This window comes from Limanda limanda, chromosome 5 (genome assembly GCF_963576545.1).
Source record: "Limanda limanda chromosome 5, fLimLim1.1, whole genome shotgun sequence".
NCBI lineage: Eukaryota > Metazoa > Chordata > Actinopteri > Pleuronectiformes > Pleuronectidae > Limanda > Limanda limanda.
In genome coordinates, this window is record NC_083640.1 from 21,710,535 (window position 1) to 21,732,449 (window position 21,915).

Below are 21,915 nucleotides of genomic sequence, written 5' to 3' on the forward strand. Positions count from 1 at the left end.
ACTGCTGTTGTGGCTCGATTCACAAATGACTGTCGAGGCCGCTTACAGGCTCATCAGACCAAATCAAGGGGGAGGATGTGGTCTCATAGTGAACCTGTGATCAGCTCAGGGACGGCACGGTGGCACAGAGGGGCAGCACTGTCGCCCCACTGCAGAAAGGCTCTTGGTTTGAATCCTAGTTCGATTATGACCCTTCTGTATTAAGTCTATCGCTCTGTCCAAAGACATGAACATTGGGGTTAGGTTAATTGGAGAATCTAAATAAAGTCAATGTGAACACAGATGGGATTGGGATCCTTAATGTGGTACAGACATGGATGGATAGGATCTTTCAACAGAGATGAGACAGTAACCAATACAGACGACACAGGCAACGGTTTCTACAAATAACAGGTGCATTTATTTTTTTTCCAAAAAGTTATTTACATTATATACATAGACACAACCCAAAAAAAATAAGCCACAAACAGTAACAGTCACATGACGCACAAAGCCTCCTCAGAAAGATTGTGTGCAATGAGATCCGGTATCTCCTTCAGTTATACAGTGTATCAGTAATCTCTCAGCAGAAAGGCACATATCTTGGGCACAACACACACAATCGCCCACATATTTAAAAAAAAAAAACAACACACACACAGACTCACACACAGACACGCACACAAATACTGCAACTGGGATGTGCTCTGATAAATAATGTTGGTCTTGCAGTGCTTCCATTCTATTCATAAATAGGAAATATTTAAAAAATGTACAGTACAGCGACTACATTTGCTGGTGTTTGTCCCCAGGCACAGATCTGTATTCTACTTTACTACAGTCCACACAAAAAGGAACTTTCTGCAACTCTCACTGGCAATTTGACATTAAGGACCGCCCCCAGCTTCCAGCCTGCAAGGAGACTTCCTGCTGTCTCGTACGCTGGACAGAGCCCAGAGTCCACGCTTTCAGAAATTACTGGAAAACTTCCAGACGCTGAAACCTGAAGCTCCTCCCCACCGTGCGCTGATCAATCCTCCTCCTCCTCCAAAGTGCTCGCATCAAGAGAAGGTAGTGCTCCTCGTTGATCCATGTTGGGTCCCCCGTGGTGACGGTGCATTGGTGGTTGGAAGTGCTGAGTTGTTACATGGGCAGCCTGTTGATCGAAGACAGCAGAACAATCACAAACCATACTTCAGATTGCACAGGAACCAGATATTTAATGCATACTTATTTACCGTGTTTCTATCAATCGTATAATGTTTCGTACCTTTTTCTAGGTTTCACTTCCCAGCCATCACGACATTTCACAAACGTTATGGCCTCTCCTGGTGAAATTTCAGTTTTTAAAGGGTCTTGAGCACAGAAAGTGAATCTGAAACATAAAAAAAAAAAACTGATTAATAATTGTTCAACCAGTGTAATAAAACTTTACAATGCACACTGAGCAGATATGTGGTCTTTAGCTTCTCCCTTTGACTTACTTCTTCTGCGTTTCTCCCGCTTTCACACGAATGCGCCGGACTTCCAGGACCTGTTTGGTGGGTTTGGGGTTCCAGGCCCAGATGGACTTCTTAACACTCTTCCACATGGAGCTCCAGGATTCATCGATTCCTTCCCAGCTCAGACTGATCTTCAGCAGGTCCCCAATCTCCTTCTCAGTATACACCAGGAAGGTGTTGGTCAGGTTCAGACCGATGACGTTTTCATGGCTGAACAAAGATAAACCAGGTTCGGTCAGATGTGTGCTGTAGTGGATTATTGTAATTCTGCATTTATTAGAGGATTAAAAGTCTAAACTATTGAAACCCGGTAAGCCTCGCATGACAATCTAAGCCCCTGGGATGCCTCTCTGCTGAAATATGGAATTTCTTTTTCCATCCAAGATTTCTGACAAAGGCTTTAATCAGCATTAACATCTATGGAAACTTGACTGACTGAAGTTCCTCCCCCAGTCTGAGCTTGTAGTGCGTAACAAACCCACGTGACTGGCACTTTGAAAAGGTCAGTCAGTACAAACATAGTTCAAGTTCAAATTCCAAATTTACAGTCACAAGCCTGAGTGCTTCTGCGTACCACAGGCAGCAGAGCGACCAGATGGGGGTCAGTATCGACCCAGTGCACACTGGCTTTATAGATTGTCATGTTGTGGCGTTTGGTGACTCTGCAGGATTTAGATTTTGTACTTACACATCGACAGATATTTTCGTTGTATCGTTGTTGGCGCCGTATAACTTGACAAGGAAAGTGGGATCTGCGTTGTCGGAATTTTTTCTGTTGAACACGTGCATCTTCATCTGGTAGTGGTAGCCTGGAAAGAAAAGAGAAAATAAGTTAATAATTAATCGACCGTGGAGTTGTGTGCAGTAGTAGTTTACACGAGAAGCTGGAATCGTAAATGATGACAGATATGAACTTGAACTGTAAGCAACTCTACCATATCTCAGTATAGTTTCTTATCGGTAGTATTCTAGGAAATAAACATAGTAGTAAAAGATAAATTGACAGATCATATCTGGATTGTAACGTACCTCCGAAGGGAGTGATGGCATTTGTCTTCAGGTACATTTTACTGTTGCGCCTCTTGCGCATCTTTCTGGTGTTGTAGCCGATGTTGTTGCATCGATTTTTACGGCAGCTGAGGCAGATGCCCTTCTTGAAGCGATCGGGGCCCGTGCACTGGTAGGCAAAGCTCATGTGGTCCTTGTTCATCAGGGAGTCCACAAACAAGTGCACAGCGCGCTCGTGCTCACACTTCATCACCTCCATGAAATCTGCAGAAAGAGCAGATGGCAGGTTAGCTGGGCTGCAGCTGCAACATTGTAAAAATAGATATAGAGTCCAAAATTCCCAATTTAGATTTCTGTATTTATTGTAAAGTACGTACTTCCTGCAACTGCCAGCACGTCACCCAGAGCACAGCCGGGCTGCACGTCGCCACCGTTGGGGTAGATATCGATGTCCCCAATAGGCTGCTGGATGCCAATGCTCACTCCCAAAGCCTCTCTGGTGTATGTGTGCAGAACATCCACAAAGTCGGCATCATCTGGAGAGAGACGCTTCCGTTCCTCCACACCCTCAAACATTGGTCCTGCTGGGTCCAGACCTGTTAGAAACACAAAGAGACTTGGTGTCAGGAGACTGAGGCAGCACCATCTTTGAGTCGGGGTTTATTCCAGATTCATGTTGCACTGAACTCACCAGTAATTCTGCCGATGGTCCCTCGTACAAATGTTCCAGCGTAGCCGGCTACATGTGCGCCTAAACTGTAGCCGATCAGGTGCACATTTTGCAGAGGCAGCTGTTGTTCATCCTGAGAGAAAGAAAAATAGCGACACTCATCATCAGCAGCTGCCGCCACGAACCCGAACTGAACAAATCCTGGATCTCAGCCAGTGATGATCCATCGTGCCTGCAGCCGAGCCAAGCTCAGTTAACCCGGACCACATCTACTGACAGACCCGTCCATGCAACAGAGCCTCCACCAGCTGTCTCAGTTTGTCTCCATGAAATAGTCTTTGTCCATGTTTACAACTAAGTGGCAGGATGCCTGAATCCTTCCTCACTGGGTCCAATTTTGTGACAGTCCTGAATGGGAATCGTTGTCTCTGCCTCTGAAGTGTTAAATAGACTGTAATCCTCATTAGATACTCTGCTCAGCGTTGATCTAATGGTACTTAAAGAAGCAACACAACACAAGGAATGGAGCCATTGCCTTGGGGCGAAGTTTTGATTTCGTAAATCATCAAAATGGATTTCCTCAAACACGTTTTGGCACTTCTGTCAAGCTCACAGAAGACCGTGATCTCAATGCAGGTAAAAAACAGAAGGGAGGCAGGTTTTTGTGGATTTGCAGGTACTCAGCTCCTCGGCATTACTGACTCAACTGCAGAGGCTGCTCAGATCCTGCGCTGCACTGTAAATCATTTGTATGACATCCCAGACATTAGCAAACCCATTTACATATACACACACTAAAGAGACCTTGCATTCATAAGACAAAGCTACGTCAAGGTTAACCATTTCTGTGCCAGGAGGGGTGAAGCCTAACCAAATTATGTATTTGGTCTGACTATTTTCAGCAGAGCACTCAGGATTCATCAGGTGACAGTGTGTGCGTGGTGAATAATCGCCTACACACCTGTAGCCAGTTTATCATGGTGGCAATATCCAGGCCGACACCGTGGGTGTGGTTGACTGCGTCGGGGTACAGCTGCTGAGCCATCATAATCCAATCCACGACCACCACGTTGGCGTCGCTCTCCCGCTGCATCAACGCGGAGACCAGCTTGTGCATCCAGGTCTCGAATATCCCGCTCATCTGAGAGAGAGGAAAGGGGGATAATGGGAGTCAGGCAAACTGCTTTAATGTGATGTCCTCCCCCCCGACAGTTATTTCACGTTCACATGATGAATTTCAACAATCAAAGCCCTCTCCCCTCCGATCATTCAACACTCAAGCTACACTTCACTCTGTGAGGTGAGGCTTTATCGTCTGTGACCCAGATGGAGGAGGAATCTGAAACTAGATATGATGATAGAAAATAAATGTTGGCTCATGTACCGTCCAGCCGTGGATGATGAAGATGGTTTTGGCTGTGGCGTTGAAGCCACACTCCTCTAGACGATCCTTCTTGCCAGTCTGCAGGTAGCAGCCCTCCTGCTCGAAATCCAAACTCTTCCTCATGTTGTACTTGACGACGCCATTGATTGGCTTGTCGGTTGACAGGTCATCCAATTCACTGTCTTGACCTGAGGGGAAATGACCGAGGACGTTAGATCAAACTGAGAAAATAGACTGATTCAAAATGCGTTTTCTTCACTCTCTCCTGATCCTTACAATGGCATTAAAACAAGAGAGAAAGAAAAAGAACACACCGATCTCTCCACATTTCAAACACAATTCAGAAAACCATTCAGCCAATGATCCCTCACACTGGCAGGGGGAGACTGAAGCAGCCAATCATCTTGCTCTTGCAGCCAACATCTGCTACAATAAAGGGTGCAAGTTGTACCGGAGACGCAGGCGCAGAGCCCAAATGTCACTGCCACCCTTCTCTTCTTTTATTTCAAACTCCGTGACACAACTGCAGCCGGATCTCTGCAAGCTGGCGATGACTTACAACACAGTGAGCTCTCTGGTCTCAGGCTCAGACTGCCAAAATTGAAACTCTGGGTTTTAAAAATCAACATCAGGATCCTGGCAGTTTACCCGCAGGAGGAAAAAATTAAAATAATAACATATGTAAACTCAGCCCTCAGCTATTTTAAACTTCGGCTCTCTTTAAGATTCATTCTTGGTGAAGCAAATGAGTGATTTCAACCGCAGTGCAGAAACACCAGGTCTGGGTTTAAATGAAAATGATGAACTCAACACCCTCTGGTAATGGGCCACACCGACCAAAATGACTTCAGCTGGGCAGTGGTGACGGCGGTGAGCGGTCTGTGGTAAAACGCGGGTTCAGCAGAATTATCTTTTCCAAATAGTTCACACACACAGAGGGAGACGTGGCGTTGTGCGTCCTGCTCTCTCCCAAAAAGGACACGTCGCAGTCTTGTCTTTGAAATCCATCCCGGTTTTCTGGCTCTCTCTGCCCAGGCACACTTGTTCCTCCCGTAGACTCTATAGGTTCCTACTCATAATTTAGCCCCATCGCCCCAAAACGCACCGGAGCCCTTTAAGCAGGAATGAGAGAGAATTCTAAAATCACGCTTCTTAGAATTATATTTCCCATTTACGCACACCTTTTACCCACTTTACGCGTGCCACGTTCGGGTTTAAATCTCCCCTCTTCTGGTGCTGGGAAATGAATAAATGATAGTGATGAATGGAGAGTGGTGCACAAAGCCTTTCTTACCTTTGGGATCCGCGTTTTCTCCAAGCGCAGGAGCGAAGAGCGCAGCGGCACACTGGAGGAAAATCCACAGCAAAAGGGTTTTATGATTCATCTCTCAGTCCCAGGCGAGTGTTAAAGGGGGATCGGAGGCTCCCTGGCCAGATAGAATGTGTCTTTGTGTTGCTGGGTCTCTGCTGGTGGGCAAAGTGGATGAGATCAGATCCAGTTGCGACAAAGAGCGAGTGGAGCCGGCGGTGCGTTACGGTGCGGTGCTCCTCAGACGTGTAAACTTGCCGGGAGGGTGTCATTACAGTTTTAAATAGTTTCTCCTTTTCAGTCATCTGATCATCGGCTGATCTATCGAGCATCCCATTGGTCAAGCCCCCATTTGTTTACGTTGAAGGCGTGGCAAAGCTGAATGGAGTCGTAGTAGGCTTTCTCACTGACGCAAGCAGACTTGCAACACGGATCCTGGAGCTCCAGTGTTGGTATGAAGGTCATTGAGCTTTGTTGCCTCGGTGCGTGCGAACAATGCGTAAAAATAACCATTTACCAGCCCGAGAGTCTCAGAGAGGCGCTGACAGGAGGAGCTGTCGCCACTGGATTCTGCACAATATGATTCCTTAACCATAAAAACAATAACACATAATCTCTCTCTGCTCATTTCCATACGTGGGAAACCCTCCTCAGTGCGTCTTGTGGGGGGGGGGTGGATGGGGGTGAGGGGGGAGGAATGGCGAGGCTCCCTCCCCCATGAAGGCATCGTGCCCTCGGCCTGGCGCCCATCCAGCCATCGGTTTAGCTCACCGACCAGTTTTCAATTGATGAGGGGAAGAATGGGCGCACTCACGCAAGGGTCCCTGCTACTACAATAACACCAGTGTGTGTGTGTGTGTGTGTGTGTGTGTGTGTGTGCACGCGCATCAGGCCCAGTGTGTGTGTGTGTGTGTGTGTGTGTGTGTGTGTGTGTGTGTGTGTGTGTGTGTGTGTGTGTGTGTGTGTGTGTGTGTGTGTGTGTGTGTGCACGCGCATCAGGCCCAGTGTGTGTGTGTGTGTGTGCACGCGCATCAGGCCCAGTGTGTGTGTGTGTGTGTGCACGCGCATCAGGCCCAGCAGGAGGAAGTGTCACCTGCACAGCCTCCACATGCATCTCTGCAAACACAGTCATGCTGCTGCTGCTGCTGCTGCTCACAATGCACACAAGGTCAGTGAGTTTACCAGGTCACTGCAAGTGCTACAATCTAGATCCTCAAACACAAACAAAGCCCCCCCACCCACCCCCCTGGTTGCTGCACAATGGTGGCGCTTTCAAAATCCATGTGTTTTCTGCTGAAATGTGCCATATAAATCACAAATACGTTTTTCTTGATATGAATTGTTTCCTGTTCTGTAACTTAGGAAACACTGCAGGCAGGTGGTTGCGTGATGGGAAGATGAGGGAGGTTGGCAGAGAACAGCAACATGCAGGCACAACAATGTGTGACACTGCTTCACACGCATGTACTCAATCAATTTATACTGTCCAGGCCATATCCAGTCTTCTCGATGCTGCCAGATTCACCGTCACTTGCACGGACATAACCAGAAATAAATGACATCTTATCCCTTCTTTTTTTAAATCATGCATTGAGATTAAAAAAAAGTTGTCTTCAAAGGATGAGAGTGACGCTGTGCTCGATTCAGGAGCATCCAAAATAACATCGTATTTTTGGAGATGGGTCAAGATCTCGTTTATAAATATAATGCTGCAACTACAGAGGGCACTACAGTTCATCTGATGATATGATACAGTTCAGTGAAACTCCCCCTGCTCAGTCTTAAAGAATTGATTTGTTCATTAGCATCCGTCATGTCTGCAGGCTCGCTGTCATTGCTACATGTCAGGATGTGTTGTGTCAGGATTGGGAATCATGTGAAGACATTGGTACCAGTCCTTGTGCGCACAGACAGTTGCAATTCATCCGGTGATTAATTTCCTGTGCAGGCTCATGAAGGACCAGCTCTGTTCAATGCAGGCGATGGGTCTCTAACGGGTCACAGGCTGGTTCATCACTACGCTTCTGATATCTGTGCCCATTTGGAGACTTTCCTGTTGACTTACCGACAGAAAATAGAGCAAAGGGCGGACAAATGACTAAGGTGCTCATGAGACAGAAGAACCAAGATGTAATTGGTTGAATGTGAGGGTCACGACTGCAGAGATTCTTGTATAATGTATAAATATTATAATTTGTAAAAATTGGTCCAGTCATACAGAACCATACAGTTCTCCTGCAGCAGAAACAGAACCCGTGCAGAACATACAATTTCGCTGCATTGCATGAAAAATATTTACAAGATCTAAATTTGCGAAAGTGATGCAACCCTCCACTTTGTGGGTAAACATGAAGAATAATTCCTCTTGCTTTCAAAAGACCTTGATCTGTTTTGGGACAAACACATGTTTAGCTTGTCAGACTTTTACAATTTACAACGCCTCCCTCCTTTGATCTTTGCGCTGTACTCATTTGAACCTAAGAGTGAAAGAAAGTCTGCAGTTTGTCAAAAGAAGCAAGAGGAATTCCCAGAATCAGTCTGTTGCACTGACCTGATGTTAGACACTGGATCTCATACTTTTAAGACAAAGTCGCTTCTTATGCCCATGAGAAGTGCTATTGTTATTCTTTCCATCCACAGTTCTCAGCCGGCTGCCCAGTCCGAGTGCCAGTTTGATTCTGCACTGTGCTGCGCTTTCCTGGTTTACAAGGTCTGCCTGGCAAGACCCAACAATGAGGTACAGTGCAATATTAAAATAACCATGCTGACCTACGCAGGCGCCTGTGTGGAGAGCAGAAAGAGTGTAACTCAAACATCTTCATCCAGGGAAACCTTGTCCTGACGCACTCACTTCTTCAGCACCACAACCTGCAGCCTCCAAAACTATTGAATCGAGACACTGTTACAACTCAGGAGATCTAATACATCCACCAAGGCCCAACACACAGGCAACACCAAACTGCACACACTCCTAGAGAGCAGTCTCCTAAAATGCCTGTTTCCCCCCCACATCATGAATTATTCCCTTGAAAATCACTGAAAATGTCAAAAAACATCTCACAAGATAGAAGATTACTGGATCTGCGCCTTTTTCCGGATCCAGCCTAAAATTGAATGTGTCTTCTTGGCCCACGTCCCACCCTTCCACAAAGTATCGTGGGAATCTACGATTGGTAGGTTTTGTGTAATCCTGCTGACAAACAAACAAACAGGGGCTGAAATATAACCTCCTTGGCTCAGGTTCATGGAGCAAGTTAAACACAGTTTATGTTTGAAAACATGTAACAGACACAATCATCGGCTGCAGGCAGGAAACCAACAGAGCATGTTTTAATCTCGGGTTAATCTAGCTATGACTCAGTTTGATGCCAAGCAGAATTTATGTTTAGTCTCATGCTATTCCACCTTGCAGTTGTTACATAATTCTGCTCACAAACCAACAAACCAACTGAATCAACAACAACAATAACAAACATCATCTTCTCAGCGAAAGAAACTCCGGTTTAATCTTAGATCTTCTATCATACTACAACTGCTGCTATCTTTAACTGTGGCTGTAGATTACATAACTTCCCATGTAGTATTTTTGCACTCTGATCCATTATTGTAGTATTCAGGTTTGCAGAACTATCATCCTATCCTTATACTACGTCGTACTGTGTACTATCTTTGGAGTACTTGATATGTTGTATACTTATATGCTCTTTTTTTGCGTACTTAGATGTTCTCTCCACTTATGTGTTCTGCGTTCTTATATGTTTACATCGGGGATTAATCATATCTACGTCCTGTTCATGTGGCAGAATTGACCATCAAGTTGATTTCATAAAGATGTGATGCTATTAGACTGTGTCACTATTATCTGGGTGTGTATCTCCAGTCATGGAGCTCCACCAGGGGCCTGATGGGTTCTGCTCTCCCAGGCCCCTCAGTTCCTCATTATCCACCATCCAACACACCAACCGTGAGGCAGCAGCGCCCCCGTGCGGCCGGAGCAGCGCCACGCCGGACAGTGACACAGCAGGAGGCGGAGGGGGGCAGCGAGCCAGACCGGATCCTTCATGAGGGAAGAGGCCAGGGAGAGCCAGGCAGCCCCGGCTTCTCTTCTCTGCACCGACACTACTCTTCACCGCGAGCCCCGGAGCCCGAGCAGGGGGCTGCGCCACCGCCCGGAGGATGTCCCGACATGAGGGTAAGAGCTCACCCGAGCACCGGGCCCGAGCCGGGCCGGGATTCAGTCATTTAATACAAAGCGAGAAGCGAAGACAGAGCAGCGGCGGCTAACGGGAGCTAGCCGACAGTTTCTTGTTTTGCAGCCGTTGCTAACGTCGGCGTTAGCTTGGTGCTAGCATTGGGGTCGCAGCGGGGGTCGTGTCGCGGGGGGGGGGGGCGACGACGACGACACACAAACACAAACGTGTGTCTGACAACCGCGCACACTGCAGTTGACGTGTGTGTTTTATCAAATACACAACAAGCACAACAGGGGCTAGTGGACGCCAGCTACGTGCTGCTAGCTAGCGGGGGCTAGCTTGGTGGTGGGCAGTGTAGGTTAACGTGAAGGGGGAGTGCCGAGGAGCAGCGGGTTCCAGGTGGCGTCGCGGCATCGAACCTGGTCACGTCGTTTATTCAAGCTAGTGGTAGCCTCCTTCCTGGTTAACGCTGGCCTGCGGATGGCCAGTTTTATCCCGAGCTAACGTTAAGCGAACCCACATTCCCCCTCGTCCTTGTGGCCAACCTTGCTGGACTGGAAGTTTTGATATCGGTGTCAACGCAGACGTCAGTGAACATTTGGCCAAGTGGAGTTAGGTGAAGTCCACCGCAGCTGTTAGCCTGTCAGCTAGCAGCCGAGCTAGCGACAGCTGGGTGCGTTTGTTTGCGTGGTTCAGCAGCGAAGGTGAGTCGGGCCCGGGCGGCCTCTGTGTGTGTGTTGTTGTCAACTTTAGTGCCAGCGAGGATCCAGTTATTTACCAGTAAGGATCCAGGTATATATCAGTCAGGATCCAGTTTAATATCAGTGGTGATCCAGTTATTTACCAGTAAGGATACAGTTTAATATCAGTCAGGATCCAGTTATTTATCTGTGATCATCCAGTTTAATATCAGTGAGGATCCAGTTTAATATCTTTTAGGATCCATTTATTTATCAGTCCAGATCCAGTTTAATATCAGTGAGGATCCAGTTTAATATCAGTAGTGAGGAGCCACTTATTTATCAGTTAGGATCCAGTTATTTATCTGTGGTGACCCAGTTATTTATCAGTGAGGATCCAGTTTAATATCAGTAAGGCTCCACATATTTATCAGCTAGGATCCAGTTATTTATCAGTTAGGATCCACTTATTTATATGTGAGGATCCAGTTTAATATCACTGAGGATCCACTTATTTATATGTGAGGATCCACATCAAGTGGTTCCTGCAGTGTAGAGTTGTCGGCGGCTTCTCAGCTGGATCCGGTTCACTCTGCGTTTTCACAGCTTGCCAGCTATGAATGGAAGTATGAGGGAGTTTAGACAGCTTGGGGTCATACATTACACCGAGGCTGTCCTGGTCAATCTCAGAACATGCAGGGACTGGAGGACAGAGGGTCCCGTTCACCTCATGTGACACAGAAGGTGAAACCTGTCGTACATGGTGTTCACATGTATTTAGTGATGATGATCTGGTCGTTGTGAGTGTGGTTAAAAGATAAAATTAAACAGGCACTGGTCTATAACTCTAGTGGTTAGTCCTGAGTTAAAGGACACGTAAACATTTGTAGGACCTAGACTTCTTATTGTGTTACAGTTGAACAACAGATTTTTCGATTCGCATCACCCATGTTCCGACAAATGCACCCTAAGCTCTTGAGAGTACATTGCTCTCCTATACGCTATAGTTAAATCACCTTCTGTAGTAGCCTCAGTCAAAGCTCAACATCTCTGTACACGGAGGTCTTATTTATACCTGAGGGTCTTTGGGAGATTGTTTTAGATTTTTGCAGGTGTTCGTTTCAGCCAGTTGTGATCTGGTTTGTTCCAGCATAGAAATGGGAAGCAACGAACTCAACATAAACAAATGCAAAGGAATTGAATGATTTGTTTGGCCTTTAGCTGGAAATCGAGCCTGATCCTTCATTCTTACAATGAAAACTCCCCTTTTCACCACTGTTAGTCTTTATAATTATTCAATATGTATGTTTTGAAAAGTTATATGTTGTAAGTAGAAACGTGAACCTCATTTCATGGACTTAGTATAAGAATACATTTCTCAGTTAATATTTGTTTGTTAGTTGGGATTTTTAACCTAATGCTAATAAACAAATGAGACGTTATAAATTGTTGCAAGTGATTTGTTTATATAATCTACATGTATAGAAAATCTAAAACATATGAAACTATATTTTAGAATCACTTAATAACTTGTTTAATATTCTGGGCTTTATCAACCCTAAGTTAAAATATATATATTTATCATCTCTAACCTGCTTTCTGCTTCCCCCCCTTGTCCCTTCTTCTCGTTGGTCCCCCAGGTGTGAGCTGTGATGCATGTTTAAAAGGCAACTTCAGAGGTCGACGCTACAAATGTTTAATTTGTTACGACTATGATCTGTGCGCATCGTGCTACGAGAGCGGTGCGACGACAACCAGACACACCACAGAGCATCCCATGCAGTGTATATTAACCCGAGTGGACTTTGGTGAGTACACTTGATATGCCTATGTGTCTGTATGGGATGTCTGTTATCCAATGTTAAGATATTTCATGTTGTGATCGATAAAGTTGGTTTGTGCCTGTCCAGCTACAGACAGATGTTGATAACCAATTGACAACCTGGCAAGTAAATTCAGATGTTAAGCACAATGTAGGAACATTTGCTGCATCTCTACAGTTCAGCTCTACAATTAACCAAACACCCAGTTTCTATTCACAGAGTCACTTGTGAGTCAAATATAATCAACACTGAACAATGAGAAAATGTTTCCCTTCATTTTAAGACAGTGGGCTGATCGTTGGAGTAGTGCAGTGGGCAGTGGAGCAGTTTAAAGACTGTTGTGGCAGAATGCTGTTAACAAAGGGACCTCGAATGGCACTGGGTAGAGCGCATACCTCTGCCAAGGCTGAACAATCCTACCCATGATTGTCTCGGTCTTATTCCAAAAATGTAAAAGAAAAAATGAGATGTTCTTCTAACTTAAATTATTTAATTGTCTGCATAAAACAAAGCTAAAGAACGTGGAAAGAAAGAAAAGTCAATATCTGCCTGTTAATCTGCATCTGCGCCTAAATTGAATGGGTTCCTCTCAGACTCAAGCCTCATCCCTCCACCAAGTTTTGTTGAACTTGGTTTTGTAGTTTTTGCATAATCCTGTTAACAATTACACACACAAACAAACCAACAGACACAGGTTTAAACATTACTTGCTTGGCGGAGGTAATGAGTAGTTTCCTAAAGAAATGGTTTGGCACTTTAAAATTAGTTTTTTATTTTTCTAATTTGTTTCCTTATAATACTTTTCAATAATATGTAAACAAACGCTGCTCACATGTCAGTCATGTTGATTCTCGTCATGTCATAATTATGGTAAACCCCTCATACTTTGGAGGACTCCGTGTCTTTAATAAATCCGTCCCGGTCGAGGTTATCTTCTGTTGGCACCTGCGTGTGTTTTCTGACAGAACGTTTGCCTTCAACTGGCTGAGCAGGGATTGATTTGAGCTTGACAGCCTGAGGAGGATTTGGGATTGTGCCTCTGGGCTTGTTTTATCGCTCCATGAATGCAGTGGCAGGGACGGGTTCACTTGCTATTAATATTTAATTTGTATGGTGTGGTATTATCTCTTGAGCATTTCGATTGTGTACAAATAGTCTTGTTTGTGAATGATTGTGTTTGTATGCCTTGGTACTGTGTGATATGTCGCTGTTTAACCTTTCACACATTGGACATGCTGTTTTTCCAGTGTGTTAGATTAAAAAAAACGTTGCTGAAAACACAACAGAAGGTGCAAACTCACAAGGAAAGTCCTTGTTTTCGCAGTTGTGGTTTTATTTATTTTTCAGTTCGCGGATCCCAGTATTTACACACATCTCGGTTTGATGTTTGAACTGAAAAAATTCTATTGCTACAATATTGAGCTAAACTTCCACGAGAATATTCTGTGAACCTGCCTGAATTGAACCAGTTCAAATGTGTTCTGCTTCAAATGGGCTTTAGCACGACAATGTTAATTAATGTTATGTTAATGTTGAATAAGCCAGACAGTCTACCGAGTATTTTTCCACTTGATGACGTTTCTTACACACAAAACTGAAAACTAAAAGCATACAAATATCTGAGGAAGCAAACACGTAAAAGGCGCCAACCTGGAAAGAAAACGAGATTTGAGAGATTTTGGTGACAAGAACTAATACCGGTGTTGGTGTGCTGTAAACAAAAAGATGCGATTATCCACAGCTGAATTTATACATTATGTCCTGCTTCCTGCACAGTCTACCCAGGCGTCACCCCATCCTGAATCCCTCAGATAATCTCCTGCTGCTTTGTTCAAATGTGAAAGGCAAACTCCAGAGAGTGTCCAGACCCAATTGTCAGGACATTATCCGAAGCTCACATCTGAAAACGTCCATGATTCTGTGGCAGCTTTGATAACCTTTGATTGTTTGTCGGAGAATCACTTGAAATCCCTGCACCTGTAATTGTTATGCAGATGACACTTGCTGTTGTATTTAGACTAAATGCCCCTCGATTCTCCTCAGACTTGTACTACGGAGGGGAAGCGTTTTCAGTGGAGCAGCCCCAGGCCTTCACATGTCCCTACTGCGGCAGAATGGGCTACACGGAGATCTCCCTGCAGGAGCACGTGGCTGCAGAGCACACAGAGACCTCCACAGAAGTGGTAAGTTGACGCTGGAGCCTCACACACAGCCTCCGATGCAGCCTCCACACCTGGAAACATTTACATCTCCTAGCAGGCCTCCGATTTAAAAAAAAAAAAAAAAAATATATGATTTTCAGTGAAATGATTTAACATCCACTTATGTGGTCCTTAAGTCGTTGTCAGTAATAACTCATGTTAAATGACCTGACGCTATGTAGTAAAGGTGTTTTCAGTGAGTCATAATTCACGAGTAAAAGACAAGTCCATTAATGTCTGAGGATGAATAATAACTCGTCTCCTACCGCAGCAGAAAAATCCTAGTTTCAGCCTTTTTAAATGAATAATCCCATGATGCTTTATTCCTAAACTGTCAAACCCATAAAATCAATCTGTGCCTCCAACGTCACTTCACATCAGTCGGAGCTTAGACACACTCGTCACAGAGCCGCAGCTTTTCATGTTTTCATGTTTAACAACAGACTTTGTTTTGCAGAAATGCAGCCACATGAGTGTTTGCTCTAGGGATGGGCATAATTAATCGACGATCGATTAATTGATCATTAAGAATTTCCTCGATGAAATAATGTTTTCATCGATTAATTGGGTAATTACACATTTGACCACGGGGGGCAGTGTTTGAAAAAAACGCCACAGACCTACTCAGTTACCTGCGAGTTACCGTGTTAGCATTTCCAAAGTAAACACGAAGAAGTCACGGCGAAGTTTAGCTTGGGACCGTTTAGAATTAAACAATGACTTGGTTCACTGCAAACACTGCGAAGCTGTGTTTAAGTACAACTCGGCCACGACTCAAATGATGTTCCACTTGAAGAACGCACATCCGACCCTGGTTAATGGCGGCGCATCCTGCTCTCGGTCTCACTCTCAACCTAGCATCAACTCGGTGTTAGCACGGAGGAGCTGCGATGCACAACGAGCACAGAATAAGGTTCCCCAGGCTAGCCAAGTTAGCACGGAGCTACCTGTGTATCATGCATAGACTTTATGGTATCACGGCGACGTCAGTCCTCTAAGAGCGAGTTGTTTCAGCAGCTGGACTGACGGTCACCAGGCTGCGTTCGCGTCTGACTCCAGAGCATGTTGACATGTCATCTTTCTCAACACAAGTCAGTAGGCTGGTGCTGAAGTTGTATGTGAGTTACTAGTTATTTTTATGAAGCTTTCTCGACTCGGTGCCTTGTTTGATAGTTTTAGTTACATGTGGCAAAACCTGTCAGACCTAAGTATTATATATTTGTGGTTAAGTTATTGTTTAACATGCTTGTTTTTTATATTATTAGTGTTTAGTAGCACCGGCTTCTGGCTGTCGGCTCCGCTGCTTGAGGTTACGGCAGAGCATATTTTGTTTATCTTGTAATAAAGATCTGAATGAGGAAACACGCTTTGTTTTTTTTTGTTTTTTCACTGCATTTTTATATAGCCTATAAATAGTGAATTTTTGGATATAAAAATAGTAATGATTAATCGAAAATTCGTCATTAAATCTCCCGACGATCGATTAAGACAATTTAATCGAATGCCCATCCCTAGTTTGCTCCAAACAACGCATCACCAACTGGCCAATGTTGAATGTGCAGTGGAGTGTGTTGATAATGACTTGTATGCTTGCACACTCTCTCTCTTCCTGTCCTCTAGATCTGCCCCATATGTGCAGCGCTGCCAGGTGGCGACCCGAATCATGTGACGGATGACTTTGCTGCTCATCTCACACTTGAACACAGAGCACCCAGAGACCTGATATCCTTTTAAAGCCGTAGTCCCACTACCGCAGATACCGTCCTCACCTGGTTGGAAATAATTAACCTGAATTTGTGTTTCAGCCCGTTGCACAGAGAGAAACAAAGAGAACAAGAGAAAGTTTCTTTGTGGAAACTATTCTGATAATTGCGATTATGCTACATGAAAGAGCCGATGCTGTTTGAGTTCTTCATGTTGCTTTGTCAGTTTATAGATTAGCACACTATGGGGGCAGCCGTTCACTGCAACTGACATTTGTTGACATTTTGCTAATAACATTAAAGCGCCCTGCGTTCATTCCCCAAATGACCACAGTGGGCGAACATAAATGAGGAAAAATATCAAGATATGTGCCGTAACGATTTCTTCCATTAATATGTGACTCAAGCTACTGTGACATAATCAAGTAAGTGGGCTTCAGTCAGATTGATGGGTTAGTTACCTGCTGTTTGTGGAGGCCAAGTGCACTCAGCTTCAGGTTTTCCTTCAAACCTGCTTGTGTTGTTGTTGGTTCTCTCGTCCTTTTGGAGTGGGTCTCCCAAAGAAAGCCATGAGAAGTCGTGGTAAATTAAGTCAAAGATAAAATGTGATGTTCAGTGTTTCAAGGTTTCAGATTGTAAATGCAGGAAGATACAGTTTTGAACATTTTGATAGGGTTGTTTTTTGGTATTGACAAATACCATAGTGTAAATGTCAGGAGAAAAATTTGAATTGTTGTGTTTGCATTGTTTTTCCTCTCCTGCCACCTGCTCTTCTAATATCACTGCAGTGAGGTGACGCACACTAACAGTTGGGGGCACAAGGAGTAGGTATGTGCCAAGGAAAGTGAAGGCGGCAAACAATGTAAACAGTGAAGACAAAATAGCAGGATTGGGTTTATTATAGCGATCACACATTCGCATGTGATTCAGCAGAGTTTATGCAGGTATTTACCAAAATGTATGTAAGTGAGCTTCTGTCTACAGATTTCTTGAAAAAGAGGGAGTAAAACTTCTCAAGAGGTTCGCTAATGTAGTGGATTACATTTATCAAGAGTTGAAATGACATTACATGCTTTTGTCTGTTGGGAACCAGCTGAAATACTGTGTGTGGATGGAGAATATGTGGTGGAGAAGAAAAATTGTTAAATTGCTAAATGGCTTTGAGTTCATGGTGACATAAGAGCATCATGCAAATATATTAGAAGCTGCTTCTGAAGTCCTGAGTGACTTCAGTGATTGAATATGTAATTGAGTTGAATTTTTGATCTCAAACAAACTTAGAATACGTACAAAAATTCACTATATACCTGCTTGTTGCTGCTGTGGGGCTATTTCACTGCTTTCACTGTTTCTTTGGACAAAGCGTTATTTAAGAAATCATGTAAACACTTAAAATTGTGATTAGTATGGTAGTAGCTTGATGTTCCTGATATGTTCCTTAACGGCTGCTTCACGATGAATCCAGTGGCGTGCGGCATGTGAGGAGGATGTTTCACCCAGGGCGCGGGCTGGGGGGTCCACGAGCCCGCAGGTCTAACATGCACTTCACCAGCAGCACCACAGGGGGGCTCTCCACTAGTCAGAGCTCCTCACAGAGCTCCAACTACAGCAGAGAGGCCATGGACCCCATAGCAGGTCAGTCACACACACACACACACACACACACACACACACACACACATAGAGTCAGAAGAAAACACACGGTGAACTACATGCTGACATGTGTAGTACACATTTCCTCTGGGGCAGAACAATAAGCTGTGAAGCCTGATGTAGTTCAGGCAAAAAACCTGAATCCTTCTTGATGTCGGCACAGACAGATTTGATCACCAGCACAGGATCAAATCCTGCAAGATACAGTCACAATATTGGTGTGTATTTGAGATAGAAGTTCGAAGACGGGTGTAGGCATTTTCCCCAACGCGTGACGTCACCACATTCAAAGTGAATGAGCAGCGTTTCTGTGAGAATCCGACATGTGGACACAGTTAGTATTTTTCTAGCATATGGTCCAGTTCAGTGTGAACTTTAACATGCTGAGGATGCTACAGTACCATGTGGGCAGACTTGTTGATGTGGCACTTTCTTGTTTATACTGTTCCCAATTTCAATCCGCTTCAGTTCCTGGCATTCACCATGTCAGCTCCGGCTGTGCTGTAATGAGGGTCCTGGTTCAGTCCGCCTCACAAACAGGCTCCACCTCCTCCTGAAGGACCTGTGAGACCTGTGGAATCAGCTGATCCGACCAGTTTTAGACTGAGAACCTCACTGATCTTATCATTCTGTACATACTGCACATACTGCACATACTGTTCTGTACATACTGTCTCTTGTGCCATAGTGTTTCTAAAGATCAGACAATATTGGCAGCTCCTCTAGACCATTGCTCGGGTGACAGTGCTGTGACTCGGGAATTGCAAGTTTTTAGGGAACAACAATGTGATTTAACTTCATATTATTTGATTAAAATTGGGTTTTCTTTCGAGCTGCCTGGTAAACTGGGCGACCTACTTTATGAACATATCTTGACATCTCCTCTCCATCCTGTTCCTCCAGAGCTTCTGTCCCAGTTGTCGGGGGTGCGGCGCTCGGCGGGCGGCCAGCTGAGCTCGGGCCCCTCAGCCTCACAGCTCCAGCAGCTTCAGATGCAGCTCCAGTTGGAGCGCCAGCAGGCCCAGGCGGCGCGTCAGCAGCTGGAGACGGCCCGGAACGCCACCCGGGGCGGAGGCAGAGCCAATGCAATCCTCAATACGAATTCAGCCGCCACGAACTCCAACTCAAGCGCCAACCACAACAGCAACCCCAGTCCCAACCCGGGTCCGCCTGAGTCGAACGCACAGCATACTGCACATAGCTCCCAGTTTCTACTCAGCAGGTGAGACTTTCGCTTTTGTTTTCTGCATCTACTTTGAATTTCTCGTTCTTCATTTTCAGTTCCTGCTCATCGCAAATGTGTCTGTAATTTATTTAGATGTTTGACCTATACTGTACTTTATTCTTCTCTTTTTAATCTGCACAGCTGTGATCATTTATCTGCTTCCTCTCAGTTTTAACACGTAGAATCTTCCTCCCGCAGGCTGAGCGAACCCCGGCTGTCTGAGGCCGAGCGGCAGGCGTGCGAGGCCACGTGGGCCGACAGGAGCCTGTTTGTGGCGGAGCTGCTTCTGTCCACGCTGCTGCCCGACGAGGACGCGTCGGCCTCCGAGGACGAGGACAACTGTCACGGCACGTTGCGGAATTTCGCTGACTTCGAGGCCATGGGCTGTGTTGAGGTCATGACCTTGGACGTGGCACTGGAGAACCTCAACCTTAAGGAGTCAACCCCAACTACCAAGACAACGAAAGCCACGCCTAAAACAGCCCCAACGAAGAAAGAGCCGCCGGCGCCGCCCCTTTGATGACATGGCCACTCCCTCCCCTCAAACCACCATTGAACCTGGCTGACTGCGGAGTCGGTCCAACTGCCAATGGATGACAAAAAAAGACTGCAGTTTTTTTTTTTGGGCTTTGTTTTATTATTATTTTTTCTCAGTGATTGTCATTTCAGCTCTGTCGCTCCCCACTCGACCCCCATGTTTATTAAGTTGTGTACGTTGAATAAAAGTAGTGAGACGAGAGAATGTGAAAGCAAGCAAGCGTGGTGGGTGCGTGAGAGAAAGGAAAAATAACTATATAAATATATTATAGAAAAATCTATATGAAAGTTGATAATCAATTCCGCATAACCCGTGTTTCCTCTGGCAGATGAGCAGAACGTAGTTAGCCGTTTTAAGAGACCAACACGTCACACACACACTCACCCTGGGAGAGAAGGCAGACTGAAACCTCTCCGGTAAAAAACGCTGCTGTGTATTTATAGTTCTGAATTAAAGAAGTGCTTGGATGGATTACCACAACTTAAGCATGAGCTTCAATCACCATGTGCCCATTTTTAACTGCACAGTCACCAGACGGGAGGTCGTTCTCTTTTGTTCAGACACCCGAGTAACTGTAAATTAACGGTGCCGAGTGCCGCATCACAGGCATTTCTGCACCAACACACATCCCCCCCCACTCACACGCACACACACACACAGACAGACTGAGGACCGCATTCTGGTTGCATTCATGTCCAGTCTCAACCCCTCCCCTTTATGTGACATCACTTGTTTTGGGTCATGTGACCTTGCTTTATATCGACTGTGGGCACTTTGGTTTTGAATCGCATATCCAGTGTCCACCTGTGTACACTACAGATGCTCTACGTAAAGGCAACACACAACTCGGAGGCAGACGGAGATGAGACCATTTTCAGTTCTTTTCTAACTTGGAGGAAACACAGACACCCTGGTCTTCGTACGGTTGTTTTCTTTGTTTCCCCCCCTCTGTCTCTCTCTCTCTCTTTGACGGAAGGCCAGATGCTACTTTCTCAAGCTTCCCGTGATCTGAAATTAATCTTCTCTCCATTACTCTTGAATGCAAAGATTACTCATAATGTGACTTGAAGGAGGGAATCCTGTATTTCTCTTTCCATTCATTTCTCAGTCAAAAAAATAAATAAAAAAAAGATCTTTGTATGCCTCCACTGCTACCTGAAGAAATGCAATGTATGTTTTTGGCTGAGCAAACAGGCCAAATGACAGGGTAAACCTTTCAGTTTGGAGGACAATAAAAATGTTTTGGATGGAAATTAACTAACCCAAATCCTGCTCTCCGGTTTGTGTTTTTACTTTTTGTTATTTTTTAGCTCTCTGGCCGTTGCTACCCTACTAGCAAGCATGTACGGCATCTGGTTAAAATAAGCTGCAAACTCAGTTAGTCTGGTCAGCTCCTCACGCATGTCGGTGTAGCAGAAGGAGAACTTGTTACGCAGATGACATCCAACTGTACTGAAGCCTGAAGAATAAATTCAACTTCAGGAACATCCTAAAGATGTTAAATGTTCTGTGTATAGTTGATGACCACTCAGGGGAAGTGGGAAGATTCATACAGTGAATCTATGTACAGCACTTTCTCTATCACATCAACCACATCACACAGCCGTCGGGGGGGAGTCTTGCTCGGTGACACTTGGGACACAGAATGGTGGGGACTTTTTAAAAATAATTGTTATTGATGTTTAGTCAAGTAACCGACTCATTGTTTAAGCCGACATGCTCACACTGAACTTACCTCAATCTTAAAGAGAAGCTGAGGTCACAATAAAGTGGTGGGCCAAGTGGACATCAGGCCTCATCCGTGATCCGACTTTTCTCAATGTGCAGGAGCCACACACTCACAGCTGGAGGACTTTCAGAAGAATATCACCAGGAGCACAAATGAAGAATCCAAAATCAACAGACGCTTTTCACAAAGGGTTTCTCCTGGAACTCTGCAGCGACCATCATGAATAGGAAACCATTTATCTCATGAGTGTAAATGGTGTCACTTGTTACATGTCAGCATCAAACCGACATCTCTCAGCCTTATTGTACAGACTCTTTA

General features: G+C 45.0%; 2 protein-coding genes across 2 annotated transcripts; one reads left to right on the forward strand and one right to left on the reverse strand.

Annotated features, from left to right (window-relative positions):
- Positions 1-377: 377 nt before the first annotated feature.
- On the reverse strand, positions 378-6,119 carry lipg (lipase, endothelial). The gene is made up of 10 exons (XM_061070840.1): positions 5,838-6,119; positions 4,544-4,731; positions 4,121-4,300; positions 3,181-3,292; positions 2,867-3,085; positions 2,511-2,753; positions 2,170-2,290; positions 1,464-1,691; positions 1,250-1,354; positions 378-1,135 (listed from the first exon to the last, which is right to left on the reverse strand). Exons 1-10 carry the CDS (start codon positions 5,926-5,928, stop codon positions 1,123-1,125), a joined length of 1,500 nt encoding a protein of 499 aa, XP_060926823.1. The 5' UTR covers positions 5,929-6,119; the 3' UTR covers positions 378-1,122.
- Positions 6,120-9,915: 3,796 nt separating this feature from the next.
- Positions 9,916-21,135, forward strand: LOC133001591 (E3 ubiquitin-protein ligase KCMF1-like). The gene is made up of 7 exons (XM_061071202.1): positions 9,916-10,044; positions 12,366-12,533; positions 14,592-14,731; positions 16,370-16,471; positions 17,907-18,087; positions 19,009-19,327; positions 19,529-21,135. The coding sequence occupies exons 1-7, from the start codon at positions 10,029-10,031 to the stop codon at positions 19,848-19,850; spliced, it is 1,248 nt and encodes a 415-aa protein (XP_060927185.1). The 5' UTR covers positions 9,916-10,028; the 3' UTR covers positions 19,851-21,135.
- Positions 21,136-21,915: the final 780 nt, after the last annotated feature.

Coding starts and splice junctions, on each gene's coding strand:
- lipg (XM_061070840.1), bottom strand. CDS start 5,928: ATGAATCATAAAACCCTTTTGCTGTGGATTTTCCTCCAGTGTGCCGCT. Junction 4,301..4,543: donor TCATCATCCACGGCTGGACG/GTACATGAGCCA, acceptor CCTCTCTCTCAG/ATGAGCGGGATATTCGAGAC. Junction 3,086..3,180: donor GACCATCGGCAGAATTACTG/GTGAGTTCAGTG, acceptor TGTTTCTAACAG/GTCTGGACCCAGCAGGACCA.
- LOC133001591 (XM_061071202.1), top strand. Junction 16,472..17,906: donor ACAGAGCACCCAGAGACCTG/ATATCCTTTTAA, acceptor CGGCTGCTTCAC/GATGAATCCAGTGGCGTGCG. Junction 18,088..19,008: donor GGCCATGGACCCCATAGCAG/GTCAGTCACACA, acceptor CTGTTCCTCCAG/AGCTTCTGTCCCAGTTGTCG.